Genomic DNA, 18,749 nt, shown 5'->3' on the forward strand with positions numbered 1-18,749 from the left:
TCTCAGCTCCTAGCTCTAATTGCTGTGTAGCGAGCTCTAGCCACACACCATGTGCCTTCCTTGCTGTTTTTAACTGGAAGCACTGGCAGCCTCTCCACTGCACATGAAACTGTCAACCACATTTGATATGACCTTGTTTTCACTTAGTCTTATGCATTCAATTATAATAGCAGGCCAGCCCTTTTCCAGAAACAGAGGAGTTGCTCCATCCACACTGTATTTGATGCAAAATAGAATTTGCCCAATGGTTCAGAGAAGAATCACCTAGACTGAAAGCAAAGACAACTGCAATTCTGAGGAATCTCCAGACTAAAGCGTTGAAAACATCTCTTTGTCCACCTCTCTGCCTAACACCTGGAAAGGACTTCTAAAATAATAGTATGAGTTAAACCAGGGCCCACTCCTGATTTTAACAACTCCATTTTTACTTTATAAAACTTCTGAAAGCAGTATTTCGCTTATAGCAAAGGCACAACCCCCAGCCCAAAGACAAAAACCAGGGCAGGGGCAATAAATGCCAGTCAGGAGGTAGGAGAGCTAAGGAGAATATAAAGTTGCTACAGTGGCATAATAATACCCATCACGGTGGTTCCCAAGGCACTTGTTATTATTCTTTCTCATTCTATTGTAATTCTACAGCCTGCAGATTGAGATAAGATTACAAATACAGATGTCTCTTACTTGAAGTTTCTTCAGCAGTGCTGCTTCTGTATGGTTTCCTTGTTTGGCTTGCTTGGCTTTCCAGTACTGCTTCTGGGCTGAATATCGGTTCATAGGACACACCTTGAAAAGGCAGTCTGTGGAAGATTGAAAGAAATACTCATAAGTAACGTTGAAAGGCACTTCCTTCATTTGCAAGTATGCTTTGGTTGGTTTTCTTTTTCCAGAAATGCCTACATACCAGTGCTTAAACGTAGTCACCAAACAGCTTGACGGTAATGACACCATAAACAGGGTGGCAGAACATCTAAGTTGAACCTAAAGCCTTCAATGCCCCACACGTCCCCACTCCGTGCAACCCCTCTGCAACCTCTGTAAGAGTCCCAGGCTGTGAGCCTGCCATATGCAAGACTGCCTGCTGCTCTATTAGCGCTCTCTGCTGAAGCACAACGTTACAGATGCACTGTTTGAAGGCATGTGAAACCTTGAAAAAGCAGTCCTATTTTCTGTACACCATACATCTGTATATGTCCTGCTCCTTCTGGCACTGCTGAAACAAAGGATTGCACAGGCATTCAGCTGCAAGCCACCAAGGAGGTTAACGCAGTGTTCGGGTCTACATGCGCCTTCATTAAGATTGATTAAAAAAAACTAACAGTAAAAACAACAAAGTGACACAAACTGAACACCACCACCGTCCAACAGACCAGGCAAAAAATGAGTAAGGGGGGAGGGAAGGCCACCCGAAAGGAATCGCCCGAGCAGGGTGGCTGCGCTAACAACGACAGAGGAGGAGGTACACCCTGAGGAGACTGCAGCCAACAGGGGAGCCGTGGAGTAAGAAACGAGGACCAGCAAAGCGAGTCGCAACACACCGACCCCCATCGCCTCCCCAAGGGGACCACGTGCAGCAAGGGGGCTGGGGACCGGGAAGGGGGAGAGATGTGTCCTGAGGGAAGCCAAGGGGTGCTTCCCTAAGTGCTTGTTCAATTGTTCATCTTTATTTCCCAATATCAGAATCAAAAACTGAAAGTGAATGTTAATTGGCAATTAACTAAATTTTGTGAAATTCCCTGACTCAAGACTTTCTGGGGTTTTTTGGGCCAGTGACAGTCTTATAGACTGGAAACAGAGGCTCACGATTTATCCAAATCCAACTACTTTTAGACTGATATATGATACCTAGTCTTATATGATCCTAATCATCAACTGCTCTAAAGCTAGGCTTGAAAGACATTTTACTTAGCAAATGTTGGTAATTGTCCTTTCACACCCCATGTGTATCAACTGGCGAGAGGAAGGGACAGGAAAGTATTAATTAGCAATCATACAGGACTACACGCATATTATAGTGTGAAACTCCTCCCCAACACGGGTTGCAATTTACAGATGTCAAAGGAAGGTCTGTTCCAAACTATTAGCCCTCCATATTTAACTGTCACAGACGGCCAAGCACTCTCTGAGGACTAATCCACCCTCAGAGGAGAATGACCTCTGAAGAATTTCCTCCCTGCTCTATGTCAGGGTCTCAGGAAGGTAGCGACGGGAGGGAAGCAACTATTCCTACCTGACTCCCAGCCGCCCAACTGCAGCACAAGCTAGAGCCAGGTAATAGCAGCAATGTGTCCTGCTTAGAAGAGGTTTTGCCCCAGGGCCGGATTAAGAATAAAAAAGTTCCTCTTCTGATCCCACAAGCACACCTTGCAGGTGCTGACACCCCAGTTTGGCCAGAATCAGCAACGTCACTTCTCTGCTGGTCATCAGGCAACTTTCCCACAAAGAAGAGACTGCAACACCACTGGAAAGCCACATTGCACGGAGTATGGCACAGACAATGCCCTTCACAAAAATACAGAAAAGAAAGAGAAAAAGAGGAGAACAAACACGCTAGCTCCATGTGAGCAACATGAAGTGCTTATTTACCACTGTACTCAACACAATTAGTGGCATACGCATCACATAGCACAGAACAATTTAAAAACAGTCCTCTCTACCCTCAGCTCTCCTGCTGCCTTCTCTGAAGACAGTCCCTTTCCAACAGCACTGTATAGTCACCCTTACCTCTGTTATCAAAGGTGCTGCAATATGAAATAGCAACTGCAATATCAACACTAAGTACACGTTCCAGTTACACACTGGATCAATGTACAGGTGACCCTGTTGAATTTACCAGCCTTGCATGTCATTTTTAAATACAGTGCGATCTCGTCATTCACCCATTACTGTCACAAAAACGTCAGCAAGGGAAGCTATAGGGAACTATCCCGAAGTCATAGTCTGGGTTTTTAACCAATGAGTCAGGTCAGCAGCAGACTGTTTCTATTTTACGGTGCTGTCCTACTATCTAATTCCCAGACCAAGTTTAACATCTGCAGTTGCTAACTACCTAGGACTTGTTCCAGCTCTCCAATCCACAACAGCACGTGTGGGAAGTCCCGTCTATCATACATGCGATGAGAAAAGTTTCCTAACTGTTCCACCCTTATGAGTGGAAATTCAAGTGTCAAACTCACCACCACCTCTCAGGAGAAGATGCTAGATACCAAGGCAGATCCTATCCTCATTTTCAACACTGTCAATCCAATGGAATTATTCTTTCACTCAGGGAGGAAGAGGAGGAGATTTAGCTCCTCTGAGATATATCCTCCATATATCCTCCAACATACCCATCTCTTCACAGTCTGTGAGGAGTTACTGAAACCGCGTTACAGTAGGAACACCACTTGTAACACAACAGGAGAGGGAAGGGAAATCCAGTGTGAAGACTGGCCTTTTTCTTTCCTAAGTAAAAATGAACTCTCATTACTTAAAATAAAACAGGCAGCACTCTCAACTACAATCAGGCCCAGCTAAGCACAGCTATCTGATGTTAGTGCTGCCAAAACCCCTACAGTAAGACCGTGCCACACATTCCTCCCACTGCCTGTGCCCCCAGAGCTAGCAGTTTGCGACAGTGCTGGCTCTCAAGCCACGAACTAAGCTGCAATGCTTTTAGTTCTGCAAATATGTCATTTGGCCTCTCATATATCGGCCATCATTATACCAAGCTTTTCATTGCATTGCCTCTTCCCTTCAAAGCAATTGATCTTCCTCCACTATTCGTAACGGCAAAGCTTGTTCATACAAAAACACGGCTGGTGGTAGAACTTTCTTTGGCACTGACCCAGAGTCCTCACCAATTTGCTCCCTAATCACAGCCCTGAGTTGCTGTTCCTAGGAGAAAGTGTTACAAATCTTTATCAAAGCAAACGCAGCCACCTTGCAAAGGTGTTTACTTTCATTTCAAAGGGGAATATTTACAAGGAGAACTATATGATACAACCTATAGTACGTAACTCCCAGGTAACTTTTACAATATCTTGGACACCAAGAAGGGAAAAAAAAAACAATTACAAAACGCTGCATACTGTTAAATCATACTGTATGTTGTAGGAGATTTTACTTTGAGTGTCGGGATTTCAGCTCATAAGACACAAAATCTGCTATTATTTTCTGTAACAATCTATAATTAACGTGCCTTCTCAGAAGACTTCATGAAACACTTACTTCTCTGAAGTAACAATACCTTCTTTCTATAGGACCAGTCTTCATTTCTCAGTTACTCCCCACACACCCTGCTACTTGAGTAAACACACTGCTTCCCATCCTCATGCAGAGCCTCAAAGCACAGTGCTTACCACACTGCAGAGAAATGCAAGATGTACATGGATGTGCAGTCACGACTGTGTGGGTCTGCCTCCCAAAGGTGGGTGAATTTTTCCTAATGATAGTTCTCAGAGAAAAGGAAATGTAGAGCAGGCACTAGATAACCTCAGCCACCACGCAGCTCCATCCGCAGCCGTGCTGCACAACACAGCTCTCCCGACTTCCAGTCTCGTGCTTTAGAAGTTGAACTACCAAGAACTTTTTTTAAAATCAGTATTATTTCACTTGAATTTTCCTCAATTTAGAGACTAAAAAAAATTTCATATTCTTTGTTTCCAGACAAGCTTTTCCCTACTTTTTTTTTTTTAAGATTCCAGATACATTAAAAATAGGTCATCTCATTATTTTTTTCTGGTTTTTTCTACTTACTTTTATTAAAGTAACAATAGGATACTATATAAATTCAAGCTTTGTGGACCTAAACATCGGGGGGGGGGGGGGAAGGGGGGCCCCCCCCGCCCTAGAGAAACTATAGTTTAAATAAACAGGAAAAGAGAAACTGAGGCATAAGTTTATAAAGCAACTTTCCAGCACACACAGTAGATCAAAAGCTCAGCCCTCCTGGAGGTCAGTCTAGCAACCCACTCAGGAGACAGATCATCTCTTCTAACTTCTCCAGACATTTTCGGATAGTCCTAGTTCCTAACTCATTACTTTATGGAGTTTTAAATAAATGCTTCTCTTCCCGAGGACACTAATTAAGTAGGCACTATCAAAGGTAAACAAATAGCTTTAAAGTATCACCCAGTTTCACTTACTAAACTTTCATGCATTCAACTTCTGCAGTTTCATCAATTTTCTCATACCCACAGAATCTTCCAGGCAAAATTTCAATTACTTGTGCATGAAGTGAAGATGGAGAAAATGAGAAACGTTGCCTACCCCAGCCCACCCACACATTTTTTAAACAATAAAAATCACTTCAAGTTTTCTTTACAAAATGGAAACAAAGGGGAAGCTCTCGCTGGTCACATTCCAGGCTTAACCTCCTACACTACACCTTGGCTTATTAGAAAGTAAGAAAACACAACAAATTCTCAGTGCTGAGACACGTATCAATTACTTATTTCATGGGGGGAAAAATGACATTTATTAATCAGAACAATCAGAAGATGGAAAGCAGCAACTCCCAGAGTGTGGGAGACGATCCGCAGAGGATGCACTCGGCACCACACCGACCACCTGCCTCAGCCTGCAAACGTGCACAACACGCCAGTCTTCAAAAGGCAGTAGTGGGTGGAACAACCACACACAGCACATCCTCTCAGCAAAAAGCAACTACACTCAGGAAGTCTGAAAAGGAAAATAACTCGTATTAGGCCTTTTAAATGTTTCTTGATATTGGATAAAGATGGCGTAGAACAGTATTTGTCAGATGCTTTCTCTCCCCCTCCCCCCCCCCCCCAAACCCCCCCCCCCCCCCCCCCCCTTTGAAGTGTTAGAAATTCAACTCTTGCCCATCATGAGAGAGAAATTATCACATGGCTTTACTTAAACCAGCAAGCTGACAAATGGGTAAGTGGAAGTGATAGGGCTATTAAATCAAAGTGTGTACAAATCTATGTGTTTTGAAAAAGGAAAAAAAAAAAAAGGTAAAAGAGCTGAAGTGAGAATGGAAAGGAGGAATGCGAGGGAGCAAGGAGTGGAGCAATGAAGAGTCCTAAGGAGAAAAACAGAAAAGCGATCAGGAGTCTGAGAAGAAAATGAAAGCAATTATGGAACTGAGAGAAACAAGAAGAAAACACAAGGACAAACCAAAACGATGTAGGAGAAGGCAAGTAAAAAGGAAAATGACGGCAGAGGAAAGGGTAGTAGGAGGAAAGGAGAGAGCGCAGAGGAATGTAATGGAAGGGAGAGAAGAGGAAAGAACAATGTCAGAAAAAGCTTAGAACAGACTAAAAATTGAGAGATAGGCAAGAGGAGGATGTTGAGGAACTCAAACATCACTCTCACTGCAGATACCTCAACAAAAAGGGGTACAAAATGTAGGGAAGTTTAAATCAGTTTAAGAACTTTGGTCATTTTACATTTAAGACAGAAGAGAGACTTGTGCTCCTTTTTCAGAATTGCTAAATTTGACCAACAAGCAGGTCTTATCTGTGCTATTTTACACCTTGGAATCTGAAAGTGTTTCCCTCTGGAAATAACAGCATCAAGCTGAAGTGTGTTTAAGGTCACAGTCTAAGAAACTTGCAGTTCTGTTGCTCATGATGTGACTTTTCTTCAGAGGTACAGGGCTTCTGGCACACACTGTTCTTCCTAATCTCTGCGAACCTGGCCCTGCAGCAGGTTAAGCATTTCCATCATGACACTAAGTGCTTTAGCTCTCACTAGCTTCAGTTAGAATTAGGACAAGAAGCACCTGGCTTGATCAGTCCCTTAAATTCAACTGCAAAATAGTAAACACTTTTTTTTTTTTCCCCAACAGAGTTCAGGAAACACGTGTGGGACCAAATTCTGGCACTTTTTTTTTCCCCAACAGACTTCAGGAAACACGTGTGGGACCAAATTCTGCCCTCCTTTGCACCGACGCAAATCTGAACATGCACATTGATGAACACGGAGCCACTCCAGGTTCATGCCATCATGACTGAAGGGGAAATCTGGACAGCAGCTTCTTTGTATGGACACAAAATGAAAAGCAACCACTGCCTTCCTTAGCTTAACAATACTCCATTTTGTAGGATGTTCTGAAACAACTAGAATAGCTACCGCCCACTCAAAAAAAAGAAAGTAAACACATAACAAAAATGAAACTGCTATTTTGAGACACCTCTTTACGTAGGCTTTCAGTTTGGGCCAACAGCTCAGTACCTCAATTTGATCTCTGAGTGAACTCTGTAGGAGGGATACAAGCAGTTAGAAAAAATAATCCTTTTTTTTTTTTTTCTTTCTGTTGGGGAAAGGGTTGGTAAAATATTACCAAAAAAGAGCAAACATAGTCCTCTGATGTTAATTTTCAGTCAGTCCTTGGAATCTAAACATCTTGTTAGAAACATGCCTTTCTCACAATTCTTTGACTCTTAGGTCGTGCTCTAACCTCAAATCAACACCAGTTCAGCTATCAGTGATAAAAACATTGTAAACCATACAGACAGCAGTTCCTATTACTGAAGAGGCCCTACTCTTCCTGCTGTTAGATGCTATTTTTAGTTGCTTATGTCTAATCGTTCAATTAATTATTCATGCCTAAGTCGTCTTTTTATATGTCAAGAACCTACTTAAAGCAGTTTTTGTTTGTTTTATTAACTTTGCCGTTTTAATTGAATGCTATTTCCCAGAAGATTCTTTGGGGGAAAAATACGGTTTTTGCTTACGTTTCCTGGTTATAAGAACAACATTTAGCAACTCTTTTGCCTCAGTGCTCTTGAGCAGAGCTAAGAAATTTAATGAAGCATGGCAGAGATGTGCTTTTCGGTTGCTCTCTTAATACAGACACCTCTGTGGTACCAGGCACTAAATCCCACTTAGACAGCAAGTTTCTGCTGTGTTCTCAGCAAAACCCCTGCTATTCCCACACTTAGAATTTGACTTGTAAGATGAAGGAGAAAACAACCAAACGATGACTTTATCTTTGCTCTAGCCATTCTCCTGAATGCCACTTGATTACACATACCTGAAGCAACATGAAAACGCTACTAGATGCGGCCCCTAACAATATAGCCATGATGTTATAGCATGGTGGGTTGCATCAATTAAGGTGGCAAAACTCACTTTTTCACTAATTTAGCTTCTCCTACAGATGTTGCAGTTCATCCACATTTGCACGCTACCACAATGCTAGCAATAGCTAAGCAAGCCACTTCAAAATTAAATCAGATATGGGTGCACCCTAAACCAGAAAGAGTTAAGGAGCGACAGGAAGAGAGGCTGCTGGAGCCAAAGGGACCTAAGAGGCAGCAGTGAGGAGGAGGAAGAAAGTAGCTAGGCACAAGTTTTGGGGCAGGGAGGGAAAGGGAGAAGATTCCCATCCCCAAGAAGTGGAGGATCTGAGTTAAAGGAAAGGAAAGGCTAGATGCTGTGGGGAAGAGGGAGCAGAGACAACTAGAGATAAAGGGATGTGTTATGCAAGCAACAGACAGAGATTGCAATAGGCAACAGAGCCAAAACTGTCTACAACTGACAGAAAACATTCCCCTGCAGAAGCTGGGATGTAACTCGGGAGTACAGTCCTTGCATTCCCCCAGCAGCAGAAAACAGCTGTACGTCTTGTCTGTGTCTCATCCCCTTCTGACGTCTGATCTACGTACACCACCACTGATGGCATGCCGTTAGCACTGAGAGTTCAGTAGCCTTGCACCCTGGATCGAAGTGCCCAGACCTTCTTGATGCTGTTGAAATAACTTTTTTTTAAAAAAAAAAAAACCTCAACACAGAACACTATCAACTTTTTCCTTCTTTGCCTTTTCAAGTTAGGAAAGAACATCACAGAACTGCGATAAAAGAACTCTACTGTACTGAAGTTATAAAACCAAGCCCTCAAACGTTAGACAATGAAAAAATTAAGGTTGTCTTTTTATCCTCTGTTCAGTTCCTTGATCGTAGGCATTTGGATGTATTCTGCAATTATACTATCACATGCAAATCTTTTCCAGTGACCCCTGTCTCATCCAGAAACCTGGATATGTTCTACTTTGGGAACACATCAGGATGGTGAAGTGACAGAAATACTGTCCAAAGAATCCCCACTTGAAATTTTGTGCAACCTGGAAGCTGGGAATTAAACATGTATTTGCAGGCAGTGAGAGGATGAAATCAGTTAGGTAGCCTGCAAGCCACACTAGATGCTATCCCCATCTCTGCTATAAAGTTATTCCATGACATCATGCAAGTAACTGAGATTTATTACTACTGGTTTCTAAGTATACATCCTCACTTTCTCAATTTCCAAGATCTGCCAATGTGCTGAATGCTCACAGCTGGAACTGGAACCAACTGCTGATGTTTCCTGAATATATAATGGAAAAAAATCTTGAATACTCTGGGAAAGCAGAACTTCAGTCTCTCAATGTTTTAAATGCAACTTTTTTGCAGTAATAGCATATACATACTACAGTATAATAAACACTGGAAATAAAATAATAAGGTTAGGAATGTCAGTGCAACCCCTTGAGATAGATACAAGCAACCATGAAACACGTTTCCCTTGCTCTAAACCAGGCAAGCCATAACTGTCTTTATCTCATAACAGGTGTGAATCTAAGCCCATTTAAGCCAAAAGAGGTCTGTACCAGGCTAGTAAGGCTCTACTTTGACACAGCTAGAGCCAATGGCTTAAATCAAGTACAGACAAGACTGAGAGGTTTCATCTCCTTCCCTGCATATAAACACACAGAACTTCGGATACCACAGGAGTATTTTTTAGCATTCGAGAAGTAGAAACTGCATGTTGTCAGTGCATTGTTATTTTTTCCAATAAGCAAAACAGCAGAATTATCCAAATCTACAAGGTCATGTCTAAGAAAGTTTAGAAAAATCAGATAGGGTTTTAAGCAAAACAAAAAGCTGACAAAATATTTGAGGGTAGTCCTTAAAATGTTGTCTTATCTTTTAAAAAAATAAACAAACCAGCAGCTCAAGTAGTTTTGAACCTCACGAGTTTGTTTCCCATTTACAGTAAGAGCAGGGCTGGAGCAAGGAGTTGGTCACACAGCGGGGGATCAGCGTTTGGTGTACAGAACAGAGCAACTAACTCTTGGACTACAAGAAAATTAATCCCTTTCCCCATGTTTTCCACCTACCCCTCGTGCCTTTGCTGATTTGGTATTTAGTTCTCAAAATCTGTCATTCACGTTCCAGTTTGAAACTTCAGCAATGCGTTCACAAACCATGAAGGCATCTGGGAAGTTACATGTCTGGTAAGGCAAAGTGCCCAAGGAGTGAGAACATGCATCCATCGGTCATTAAAAAAAAATTATCCCCAGTTACTGACCTCTGAACTTCTTTGGAGGATTAGCAAGGTCACCTGCCTCTGGCTGAACCACACACCGGTCATCCACCAACCTAGAAAACAAAAGTTATTACACTTACTAAAACATGCGTTTGACATCAATGTATATAAATGCAGAGGCATATGTGTCACACCACAGATACAGAAGCTTACACATTTCTCCAATTTAATTCAAAAAATACCTTAGAAACTCTATTATTCAGTTACTAAGCATAACCAAGAAAAGAAAACTTTACATTTTCCTTCAAGAAAGAGGATTTCTTCTATTGCACTAAATTATGGCCTATGTTTCAGATCCCACTTCATTTAAATCCGGTTAAAGTCCCTTTTGTTACACCATGACATTGATGTTACATGTAAAATTCTTGTTTTCTTTCGTTAGAGCCCATTAACCCTGAATCAGAAACAGTTTGTTTTTCTGCAGCTGTCAGATTTTCACAGCCATTTCCCTAGGGCATAATCCAAAATTAATCAAAATCAACAGAGAGACTCTGAGCCACTTAAATGAGCCCTGGAAAAAGACCTCAAAGAAAAATGTTGGGAAGGCACACTTGTACCTGATATGAGAAAGGACATTTAAAGCACTGCAAGTTAGCTTGGCCCTACATTTGCAAGCTGCCCTGTGCTTGCAGATTCCTGCATCCCCACTGAGGACTTTTAAGGGGATGCACCGTAAGGAGCCTTCACGTGGGTACAAGACTGTATGTGGATCTGCTTACACGATCAGGACATGCAGGGGGGGGGTAGTTCTCCAGTGACTTGCTGTTTCATAACACTGTTTTATCTAGAATTTGAATCTGGAATCCGATAAAGCGCCTTGGATTTTAGCCTTTAAACATTCTGCTATTCTTCTTCACCATTTCCAATCTTTTTCCTCAGAGGAGGCATGTGGAATTAAGATTCAGCTCCAATCAAAACTCACAGGACCACATTTTCCTTTGCTAAAATGAATAAGTGTTTTTTTTAATCCACAGCAGAAAATCTAAATAACAAATCAAATATATTTCTCATAATATTTTAGAAGTTAAAGAAACAATAAAATTTAAAAATATAAATTGTTAATCTTATCACAGAACTAGCTAAACATAAATTCAGCTTCCTTTGCGGAAGCATCCTGTGAATAATCTGCCTGTTTCAAACAATTATTCAGGAAAATCATGTTTAAGGATACACTACTGCCCTGCCACTTCACAACAACAGTCTTAGCAGCATTTTCTGTGGGAAGTTGACAGAAAAAGCACAATTTGGGTTCTGCCAAATTACACAATAGATGCATTCAGTTTTCACTCAAGTTGGTGAAGGCTTTGCAACTAGCCATGAGCGCAGCAAGACCGATCCCCCAGCATGCCCATGAATTTTCTACCTCTAGCAAGCTGACTGCTGACAAGCTGCCCACTGTGGTTGCAGCTCCCAGAAACAGAAGCGAAAACAATAAAGAATTTTGGAAGTCAGCAGCTCAGATCTCATAACATACTTGGATGCAAATGTGAGGTGTCAGTGAGGAAGGAGAATTGAAGTAATTCCAGGAGCACGCAGGGGACCTGCCATGGCCTTATGAAGTTGTGTTTTTCACAGTCTAGGTTAGGGCAGGCTTAACAAGAACAAAGTGAGGTTTGGAAAGCAGGACTTGGGAAGAGTCAGTCCTGCAATGCAAGATGCCCTCTGCCTATGATCTAATGGGCCAAAGCTTCCTACAAACAGCACCTAAAACCTGGAGTCACAGAAGAAGCAGGGCTGGAAACGACTACCTTAACAGAAGCTTTGCCAAAGGATTTTAATGCCAAGAACTACTCCCCCCTCAACAAAATCCCTCAAAGGCTTTCTGAATGAACCCATAAGGTTTAATCCTTAAGCACTGTCAGGATGGAGGACGGTACGTTGGAAGCTGAGCATAATGCACAAGGAACATCTTGTGTTCCTTGGTGACAACTTGGGCACCCTTGTGACAACTATAACTGCGGATGAAATGCAAAACTTTCATCATGGAGCCACATCACCGAAACAAAAGCCATAGAGAAAACAAGGTGTTGGTGCTGAGAAAAACAAACAAGATCCTGCACACTCTCTGAGCCAGTTAGCTGCAGTGTTCAAACATGTTAGACTTCCAAGGCTCAGAAAATAGACATTAAACAATTAATATCAATCACTTTCATTTAAGCATTCTCTAAAGGCACAAAGATAAGGACCATAAATGAGTTCTGCAGTCATTAGGAACCAAAGACATCAGACAAGACAAAGGAGAAAGGAGAAAGGAACTGCTGCTACTCCCATCCTATAGACACGAAACGACGGCACAGAAAGATTGACATGTGACAGGACAGTGGCATGACAGACCAGAAACATCATCTCCTGAGCCCTTGCTCAGTGCCTCAGCTGCTGACACCTTTGTTTCCTACAAAGTATCTTACAGCACAGGACAAAAATCTGAAGAAAGTATTGCTTTGTCTCTATAGCAGTCTTCCAACAATTTAATCCCCAAAATTTCCATATAATGACATTCATCCTGTACTCCAGCAGTATGTGCTTCGAAGAGTTCAGTAGCTACTTGTTTACTGTGGAGGTGCTTGTCACGGTACCGTGGCGAAAGCTGAGTTGCACATGGCACACGATGCGAGACCTCAGCCTGTTCTGTAGACTGGAACAGAAAAGGCTTTTCAAACACAGACCACTTCCTCTGATACACAATTCAAAATATCCAAATCTCACTTTTCATACCGAGCCAAAAGGCAGCTGTTGGTTTGTTACTGAAGCCTGCTAGGTGGCTGCATTAAACAACCAGTAATTCATGACCTTTGTAACCTACAAACAATCCATTTGAGATGTGTGAAACCGAACAACAGGCTTGACTACAAAAGGTCCTGGGCACCTGCAGTTTCTGTCAGACCACAGCACAGCATGTTTTAAGATCACTTGCTTGCTGGTTTGCATAGGAGGCTGAAGCACACCAGACAAGACTTTTCTGATAAAGGCAGAATTTACTATATTATACCGTCAAATTTGCTAGCTATTTAAATACTGATCTAAATTATTATGCCAATATTCAAGCCACTGTATCATCAAAGAAGGTTTGGCAAACTTCAAAAGGTTTAATTTTTCAGCTGGACTGCAGACAGTACTGCTTTGTGCCCTCCATTGTCATTCAGTACCTGGCAGATACAACATGACTGCATTTCAGTTTTTCATATGTTGGCAGCACATAAGTGACAAAGGAGTTCCCTGCACATGTATGATATGAATTTTATTTATGCAAGCTCTTCTCTGAACACAATAAATATCTGGTTTATGCACAATGCCTCCAAGTAATTGTTGCACTGCCATAGTAATTAAGTTGTACAGTAGTTCACTGGTGCCTAAGATAAATCATCAGAAAAGTCAAAAATAATAATTACAGCCCTGGACTTTACGCATACCCCTTTGTATTCAGTAGCTGCAGATTTAGGGTCTGAAAGTAACAACGTTCATGGGATTCCTTGTCTTAGATGCCCAGTCATTCTCCCACTGAACCAGTGAAAGTTTTTCCACTGGCTGCAGGGGAAGCAAGGGCAGTTCCTCACCATGCCGGTGCACGCAGCCAACCTCACGGACTAGCAGGTATTTAAGCCATTAAGACCTCATGCTACAGTGTCCAAAGCCACATTAAACAAGAACTGAAACTATCTAAAGCAATGCCTAGGAGTTAAGGTGTGCTTCTCAGCAGAGGCAGGGGAAAAGAGTAAAGGCAGCTTTCAACTCTCCGTTAGCATTAGCCAGGATAGTGCACCATATCACGTGAAGCGGTCAAAGCACGAACCTGTACAGAGTCCTGCACCTAACTTCCTCTCCCTTCATTTTCCCCCATCATCTGGTGGGGTTAAATCTGTCCTTTCTCACCACATGCAAAGGCAAACATGTATAAGCATTCAATTTAGTAATATCTTGGAGCCATGAATTCCTGGTATAAGGTGGCACCTGTGTGAACGTATTTACAAGCAGTTTCAAATACAGTGCCTCTCGTTTTTGTTGTTTCACCAACAAAAGGACAGGATCAACTTCTCCCGATACTATTAACCATTTGTATTCAGAACTTGCCTAATATAAACAACCTCAAACTTCCCATACAGCTTCTAATATTGCTCTGCTCCCTGGGCACTGGGCAGAAGCAGAGAAACAGTAACTTGCAGTAATTCTCACTAATCTTTCTACCGGGTAGAGCAGCAGCCTTTGTAGGGACTTTCACTGAAAGAAAAAACAGAATGAGTCTGTGAAGAACCAGTGGGGACCTACTGTGTCTTTGGGGAAACAGGAGGAAGGGCACACCGATGGGAGGGGCAGGACTAAGGGGTAGCAGTATAACTGATAAGGCAGGTATGTTGGCAGAAAAGGCTAATGGTACCTGGGTTTACAGGTATGAATCATACATGCTGGATGAGTCTTCATGTCCTACAAGCTCCTCTGATTACCTAACACAGGCTAACGGTAAATACACCAAAGGTTTCTAGGAACTTGCAGATGTAGCGCAAGGGTCAAGGGATAGTTGTATAGCAATAATCCTAGAAAAACTGTTCACAATGATGAGTTATTTTAAATTTACTACTGAGATACAGTTGCATTCTGGAAGAACAAAAACCAATGTAAGAAAAAAATAGAAAAGGAATTATGATGGATTTCATGAATTTTAGGGCTCTTTTATAACATAAGATGCTTTTTAGATTGTCCAAGAAAGCAGCCACATAATTTTCATTTATGCTAGCTTTGTGCTTCAATTTAAAAAAATATCATCCTGAAATGTATTTTGTCTCTTCCTACGAACAGACTTCCACTTTTTATAGCCAATATTATTAAGCAAAACAATACCTAAACAAACACACAAGACAACACACAAGCACAGACTCTCATACGTGTAACTACACATACTTGCGTGTGTGTACGTAACTTCTTAAAAAATACAAGACTCAGTTACTGATGTCTAACTATTATAATACACGGGAACGAGCAGAACGCAGCTTGGTACTCTACACATAGGTAGAGTATTTTACTCCTCAAAAAGCTGAATAAACTAGGCTAGAAGCAATGTCTTCAATCTAAGACACTCTCTCAGTTGCTCAGCTTTTACTCTCTTAATGGTATCATCATTTCACTGATCTTCTGAGCAGCATAAGGCCTGACAGCAGCAGGAAGAGGGGGCAATTTTGACAACAGACATCAGCAAGAGGAGCTGCACATTTCAATTGCCAGTGGAGCCAAGCGATAGCTTTGTCCAACATCAATTCACAAATCATGCTGAGGTTACATCCCAAAGACACATAACCTCAACACCCCCTCGTGAACAAAGGACCAGCCCTCAAAGCCTCCCTCCCTTTGCTCCTCAGACGTCCCTTCACATACACAACCTCCTTATCAGAAACACTCCTCCAGAGCACCTTCCACCCAACACACTTCTTCCCTTCCTAACTGCAGCTCTCACCTACAAAGCCTCTCCCGTGCTCCACACATCCGAGCACACAGTAACTGCTCAGGAAGAGAGGTGCTAGTCATACCACTAAGAAGCCAACCAATAACAAACAATAGGTTATTAAAATTTTGCTGCCCTGGAAATCAAGCATCAAATACCTAAGTGCCAAAACAATCAGGTCCACCCAGTTCTTCTCCAAGTCCACCCACTTTTCATTTCATTGAGCCTCTTATCAGGCATCTAGGTCAGCCCACTTCTTGCTTGCTTCAAGCGGTCCCCTGCCAAAAATCTACAGTCATCGTACCTCACCCTTCCCAAAATGTGAGTTCATACTCCTTTTTGACTACCAGTCCTGATTCAAATGACTTACAGCTCTATGATTTAGCTCCATGGTATGAAATTTGTCCTTTTTCCTGTCCCTTTCCAAAGCCAAATTTTTCATCACCATCTTTTCACATCTGTGATCTTTCAGGGTCTCCTACATTAACCCCAGCTTGCACAGAAAATAAAAAGGATCTTCCTTGCACTTATAGCAGGACTATTAAGCCTCTGTACCATTTAGGAAGATTCCACGTTAAAAATCCCTTTTGATAAATGGGAGGATCGCCATACAAAATATTTAAACAAGAACTGCACTACATGCCAATGAGGTGCAGCAGCACAGAGGGAGACTAGAAAGTCTGACTCCTGCCTGCCTCAAACTTTAGCAATTTTATCTTTCCTTTCTGAACAAATTTTAATTGCTACAAACACAAAGCTTAACACAGGTTGAAAGAAGCTATTAAATGAATATCCCTACTCTGGGAAAACAAACTTCTATACATCTAAAATATTCCAAACTTCTCGAAGTGTCTTAAACAGCAGACAAATTTCACCATAAACCTTCCTCAGCGTAAAACAAGAATGTGGGTGCATTTTATCTCAGCTACACAGATCAGGAACACTCAGCCATTCTCACCATGCTGAAAAATGCTTGCACAGGTCACTTTGAATTGTATTATCAAATGTCACGGAGACGGAAAGGTTGAAAGCAAGATACCAAGCACATATTGGGAAACGAAACAACAGCATGCAACTAGGCAGCTCCAAATTTGCACTAACAGTTCCACTAATAATCAGCCCTAAAGTTTTTTTCCTTATCTGATAGTGCATTCATATATTCTTGTAACCGCACCTGCAGGCTTGCATGTCGGGGGGGGGGGGGGGGGGGGGGGGAGTTTTGCCTTTCAATTAAGTAATACAGCTATAAATCCTGAATGTCACTTTGTTATTCTTTTCTATGCAGTCGTGCTGTTAGCTTGTAAAAGCTTCAGAAACCTAGAAACCTAGAATTTGTTTATCCATTTTATAGTTACAGTTACATTTAAAACATTGTGCAAATTAAATTATAAGAATAGAGTTAAAATAAATTATTACAATAGAATGAAGTGTTATTTGGAGATTACAGTAGAGGGGAGAAAAGAAGATTCTTAGACTTGAGTTTCAATTTTGCAATTTTCTTGGCCTGCATAATAGGTAAGTCATTTACGCACAGGGAAAATGGTACTGAACTCAGCTTGTGCATACTAATTTTTGCCAAGTAAATAAATATTCGCACAGTATTTCAAGTTCCTCACATCAATACAACATACGTTAAGTCACTTTTCAGTGGTGCCAAGCATACCTATTTTCTGCTGTCAAAAGGGGACTTGGGAATTGGCAAAGGGAGGAGGTGTGCCAGCCCACCCCACCCAGCTCATTCCCCAGTCACACAAACTCCTGCTACGCTTCTCCGAAATGCTGGTGCTCTGCTCCCAGCCTTGTTTTGGCTTCAGTCTGTCTCAGTATCTTTGAAAAACAAATTACATTCCCATAAACCCAAGGAAATGTCTGGTTTCTTCCTTGCTTTTTTTTTTTTTAAATATGAATAGTAAAACTCTATCATACAAGGATGTTGTGATAGCCTAAAGGCATTCGACAGAAGAAAATCTTGCACAGGAAAACATACTCTTTTGGATGAAATTTGTATTGAAACATTCTTTTAAAGCTAAGAAATGGAAAGGATAAAATGAGTGTTAGGAAAGCTTTGTGAAAGCAGTAGTGGCTTGCAGAACATAGACCCACTAGCAAAATGCATCACCTGGGAGATTGGACAATTTTTCCATTACTAACGTTTTCTTTTTTTGGGTGAAATCCTGGCTCTCTTTGAACTTACTGGCAAAATTTCCACTGGTGTCTTTGAGGCCAAGATTTCACACCAATGAACCTACCTTCCCAGAAATGTAATGGGAGGCAAAGTGCTGTTTAAATAAGAAGCAGTGTCAGCACCAAGTGCATGGCTATATGGGACACTCTTCAAATGGAGGGAGCCCACCACCGCCACCCACCAGCGAGCTCACCACTGCCAAACCAATCTCACCTGGAAATGGGGTGGAACGTGGCATTCTGGTGGCTTCAGTTCAGCCAAGTAAGCATAAGGTATCTAGCTCGAATCCATCACCTGAGATCCTTTTTCAGACAAGATTGAGACACAGGCACCTCCAGAAGGCAATAACAACCTACTCTAGGGCAGATGTATAAAATAGGAGGATGAAACATCCTCTGGACAAGGCCTTCCTCTCTCCCTTGTCTATTTGCTACTTGCGTAACTTTGAGATGACTACGCTTTGGCAAAACATGTTAAGTGAGACCCCCAACCATCTCAGGACGGAGGTACTAGCATTCTGCAAGGCTTTCCTCCTAGTTCAACCTGAACGCCTGGCAATTTTTCTTGTGCCTAGCTGAGACGCAGATGAGAAACCCAGGTGGACCTGATTGAGATATTCCTCCTGCCCCCATCCACCTTCCTTCTGTGCACCCCTCAGCAAAACAAGACTGGTAACACTGCGCTCTTGGAGGTGCATGCTCACTGCCAGGTTTCCAACAACCAGAGAAAAACGTTATGTTAATGTGCCTACACATAGCGTACAAAGAATACGCATCTCTTGAAGTCTGCAAAGTCTTTTTTTTTTTTTTTTTTAAAAA

General features: G+C 41.9%; 1 protein-coding gene across 1 annotated transcript in view; it reads right to left on the reverse strand.

Moving 5' to 3' along the window:
* The window catches only part of ITPR2 (inositol 1,4,5-trisphosphate receptor type 2), a 238,969-nt gene extending 228,619 nt beyond the window's left edge, over positions 1–10,350 (reverse strand). Inside the window, exons 1-2 of the mRNA XM_019471985.1 lie at positions 10,298–10,350; positions 682–797 (exon numbers count right to left, since the gene is read on the reverse strand). Of these exons, the coding sequence (XP_019327530.1) occupies positions 682–774 (93 nt within the window). The 5' untranslated portion in view covers positions 775–797; positions 10,298–10,350. The remainder of the gene's footprint in view (positions 1–681; positions 798–10,297) is intronic.
* Positions 10,351–18,749: the final 8,399 nt, after the last annotated feature.

This window comes from Aptenodytes forsteri, unplaced genomic scaffold (assembly GCF_000699145.1).
Source record: "Aptenodytes forsteri isolate BGI_AS27 unplaced genomic scaffold, ASM69914v1 Scaffold241, whole genome shotgun sequence".
Taxonomy (NCBI): domain Eukaryota; kingdom Metazoa; phylum Chordata; class Aves; order Sphenisciformes; family Spheniscidae; genus Aptenodytes; species Aptenodytes forsteri.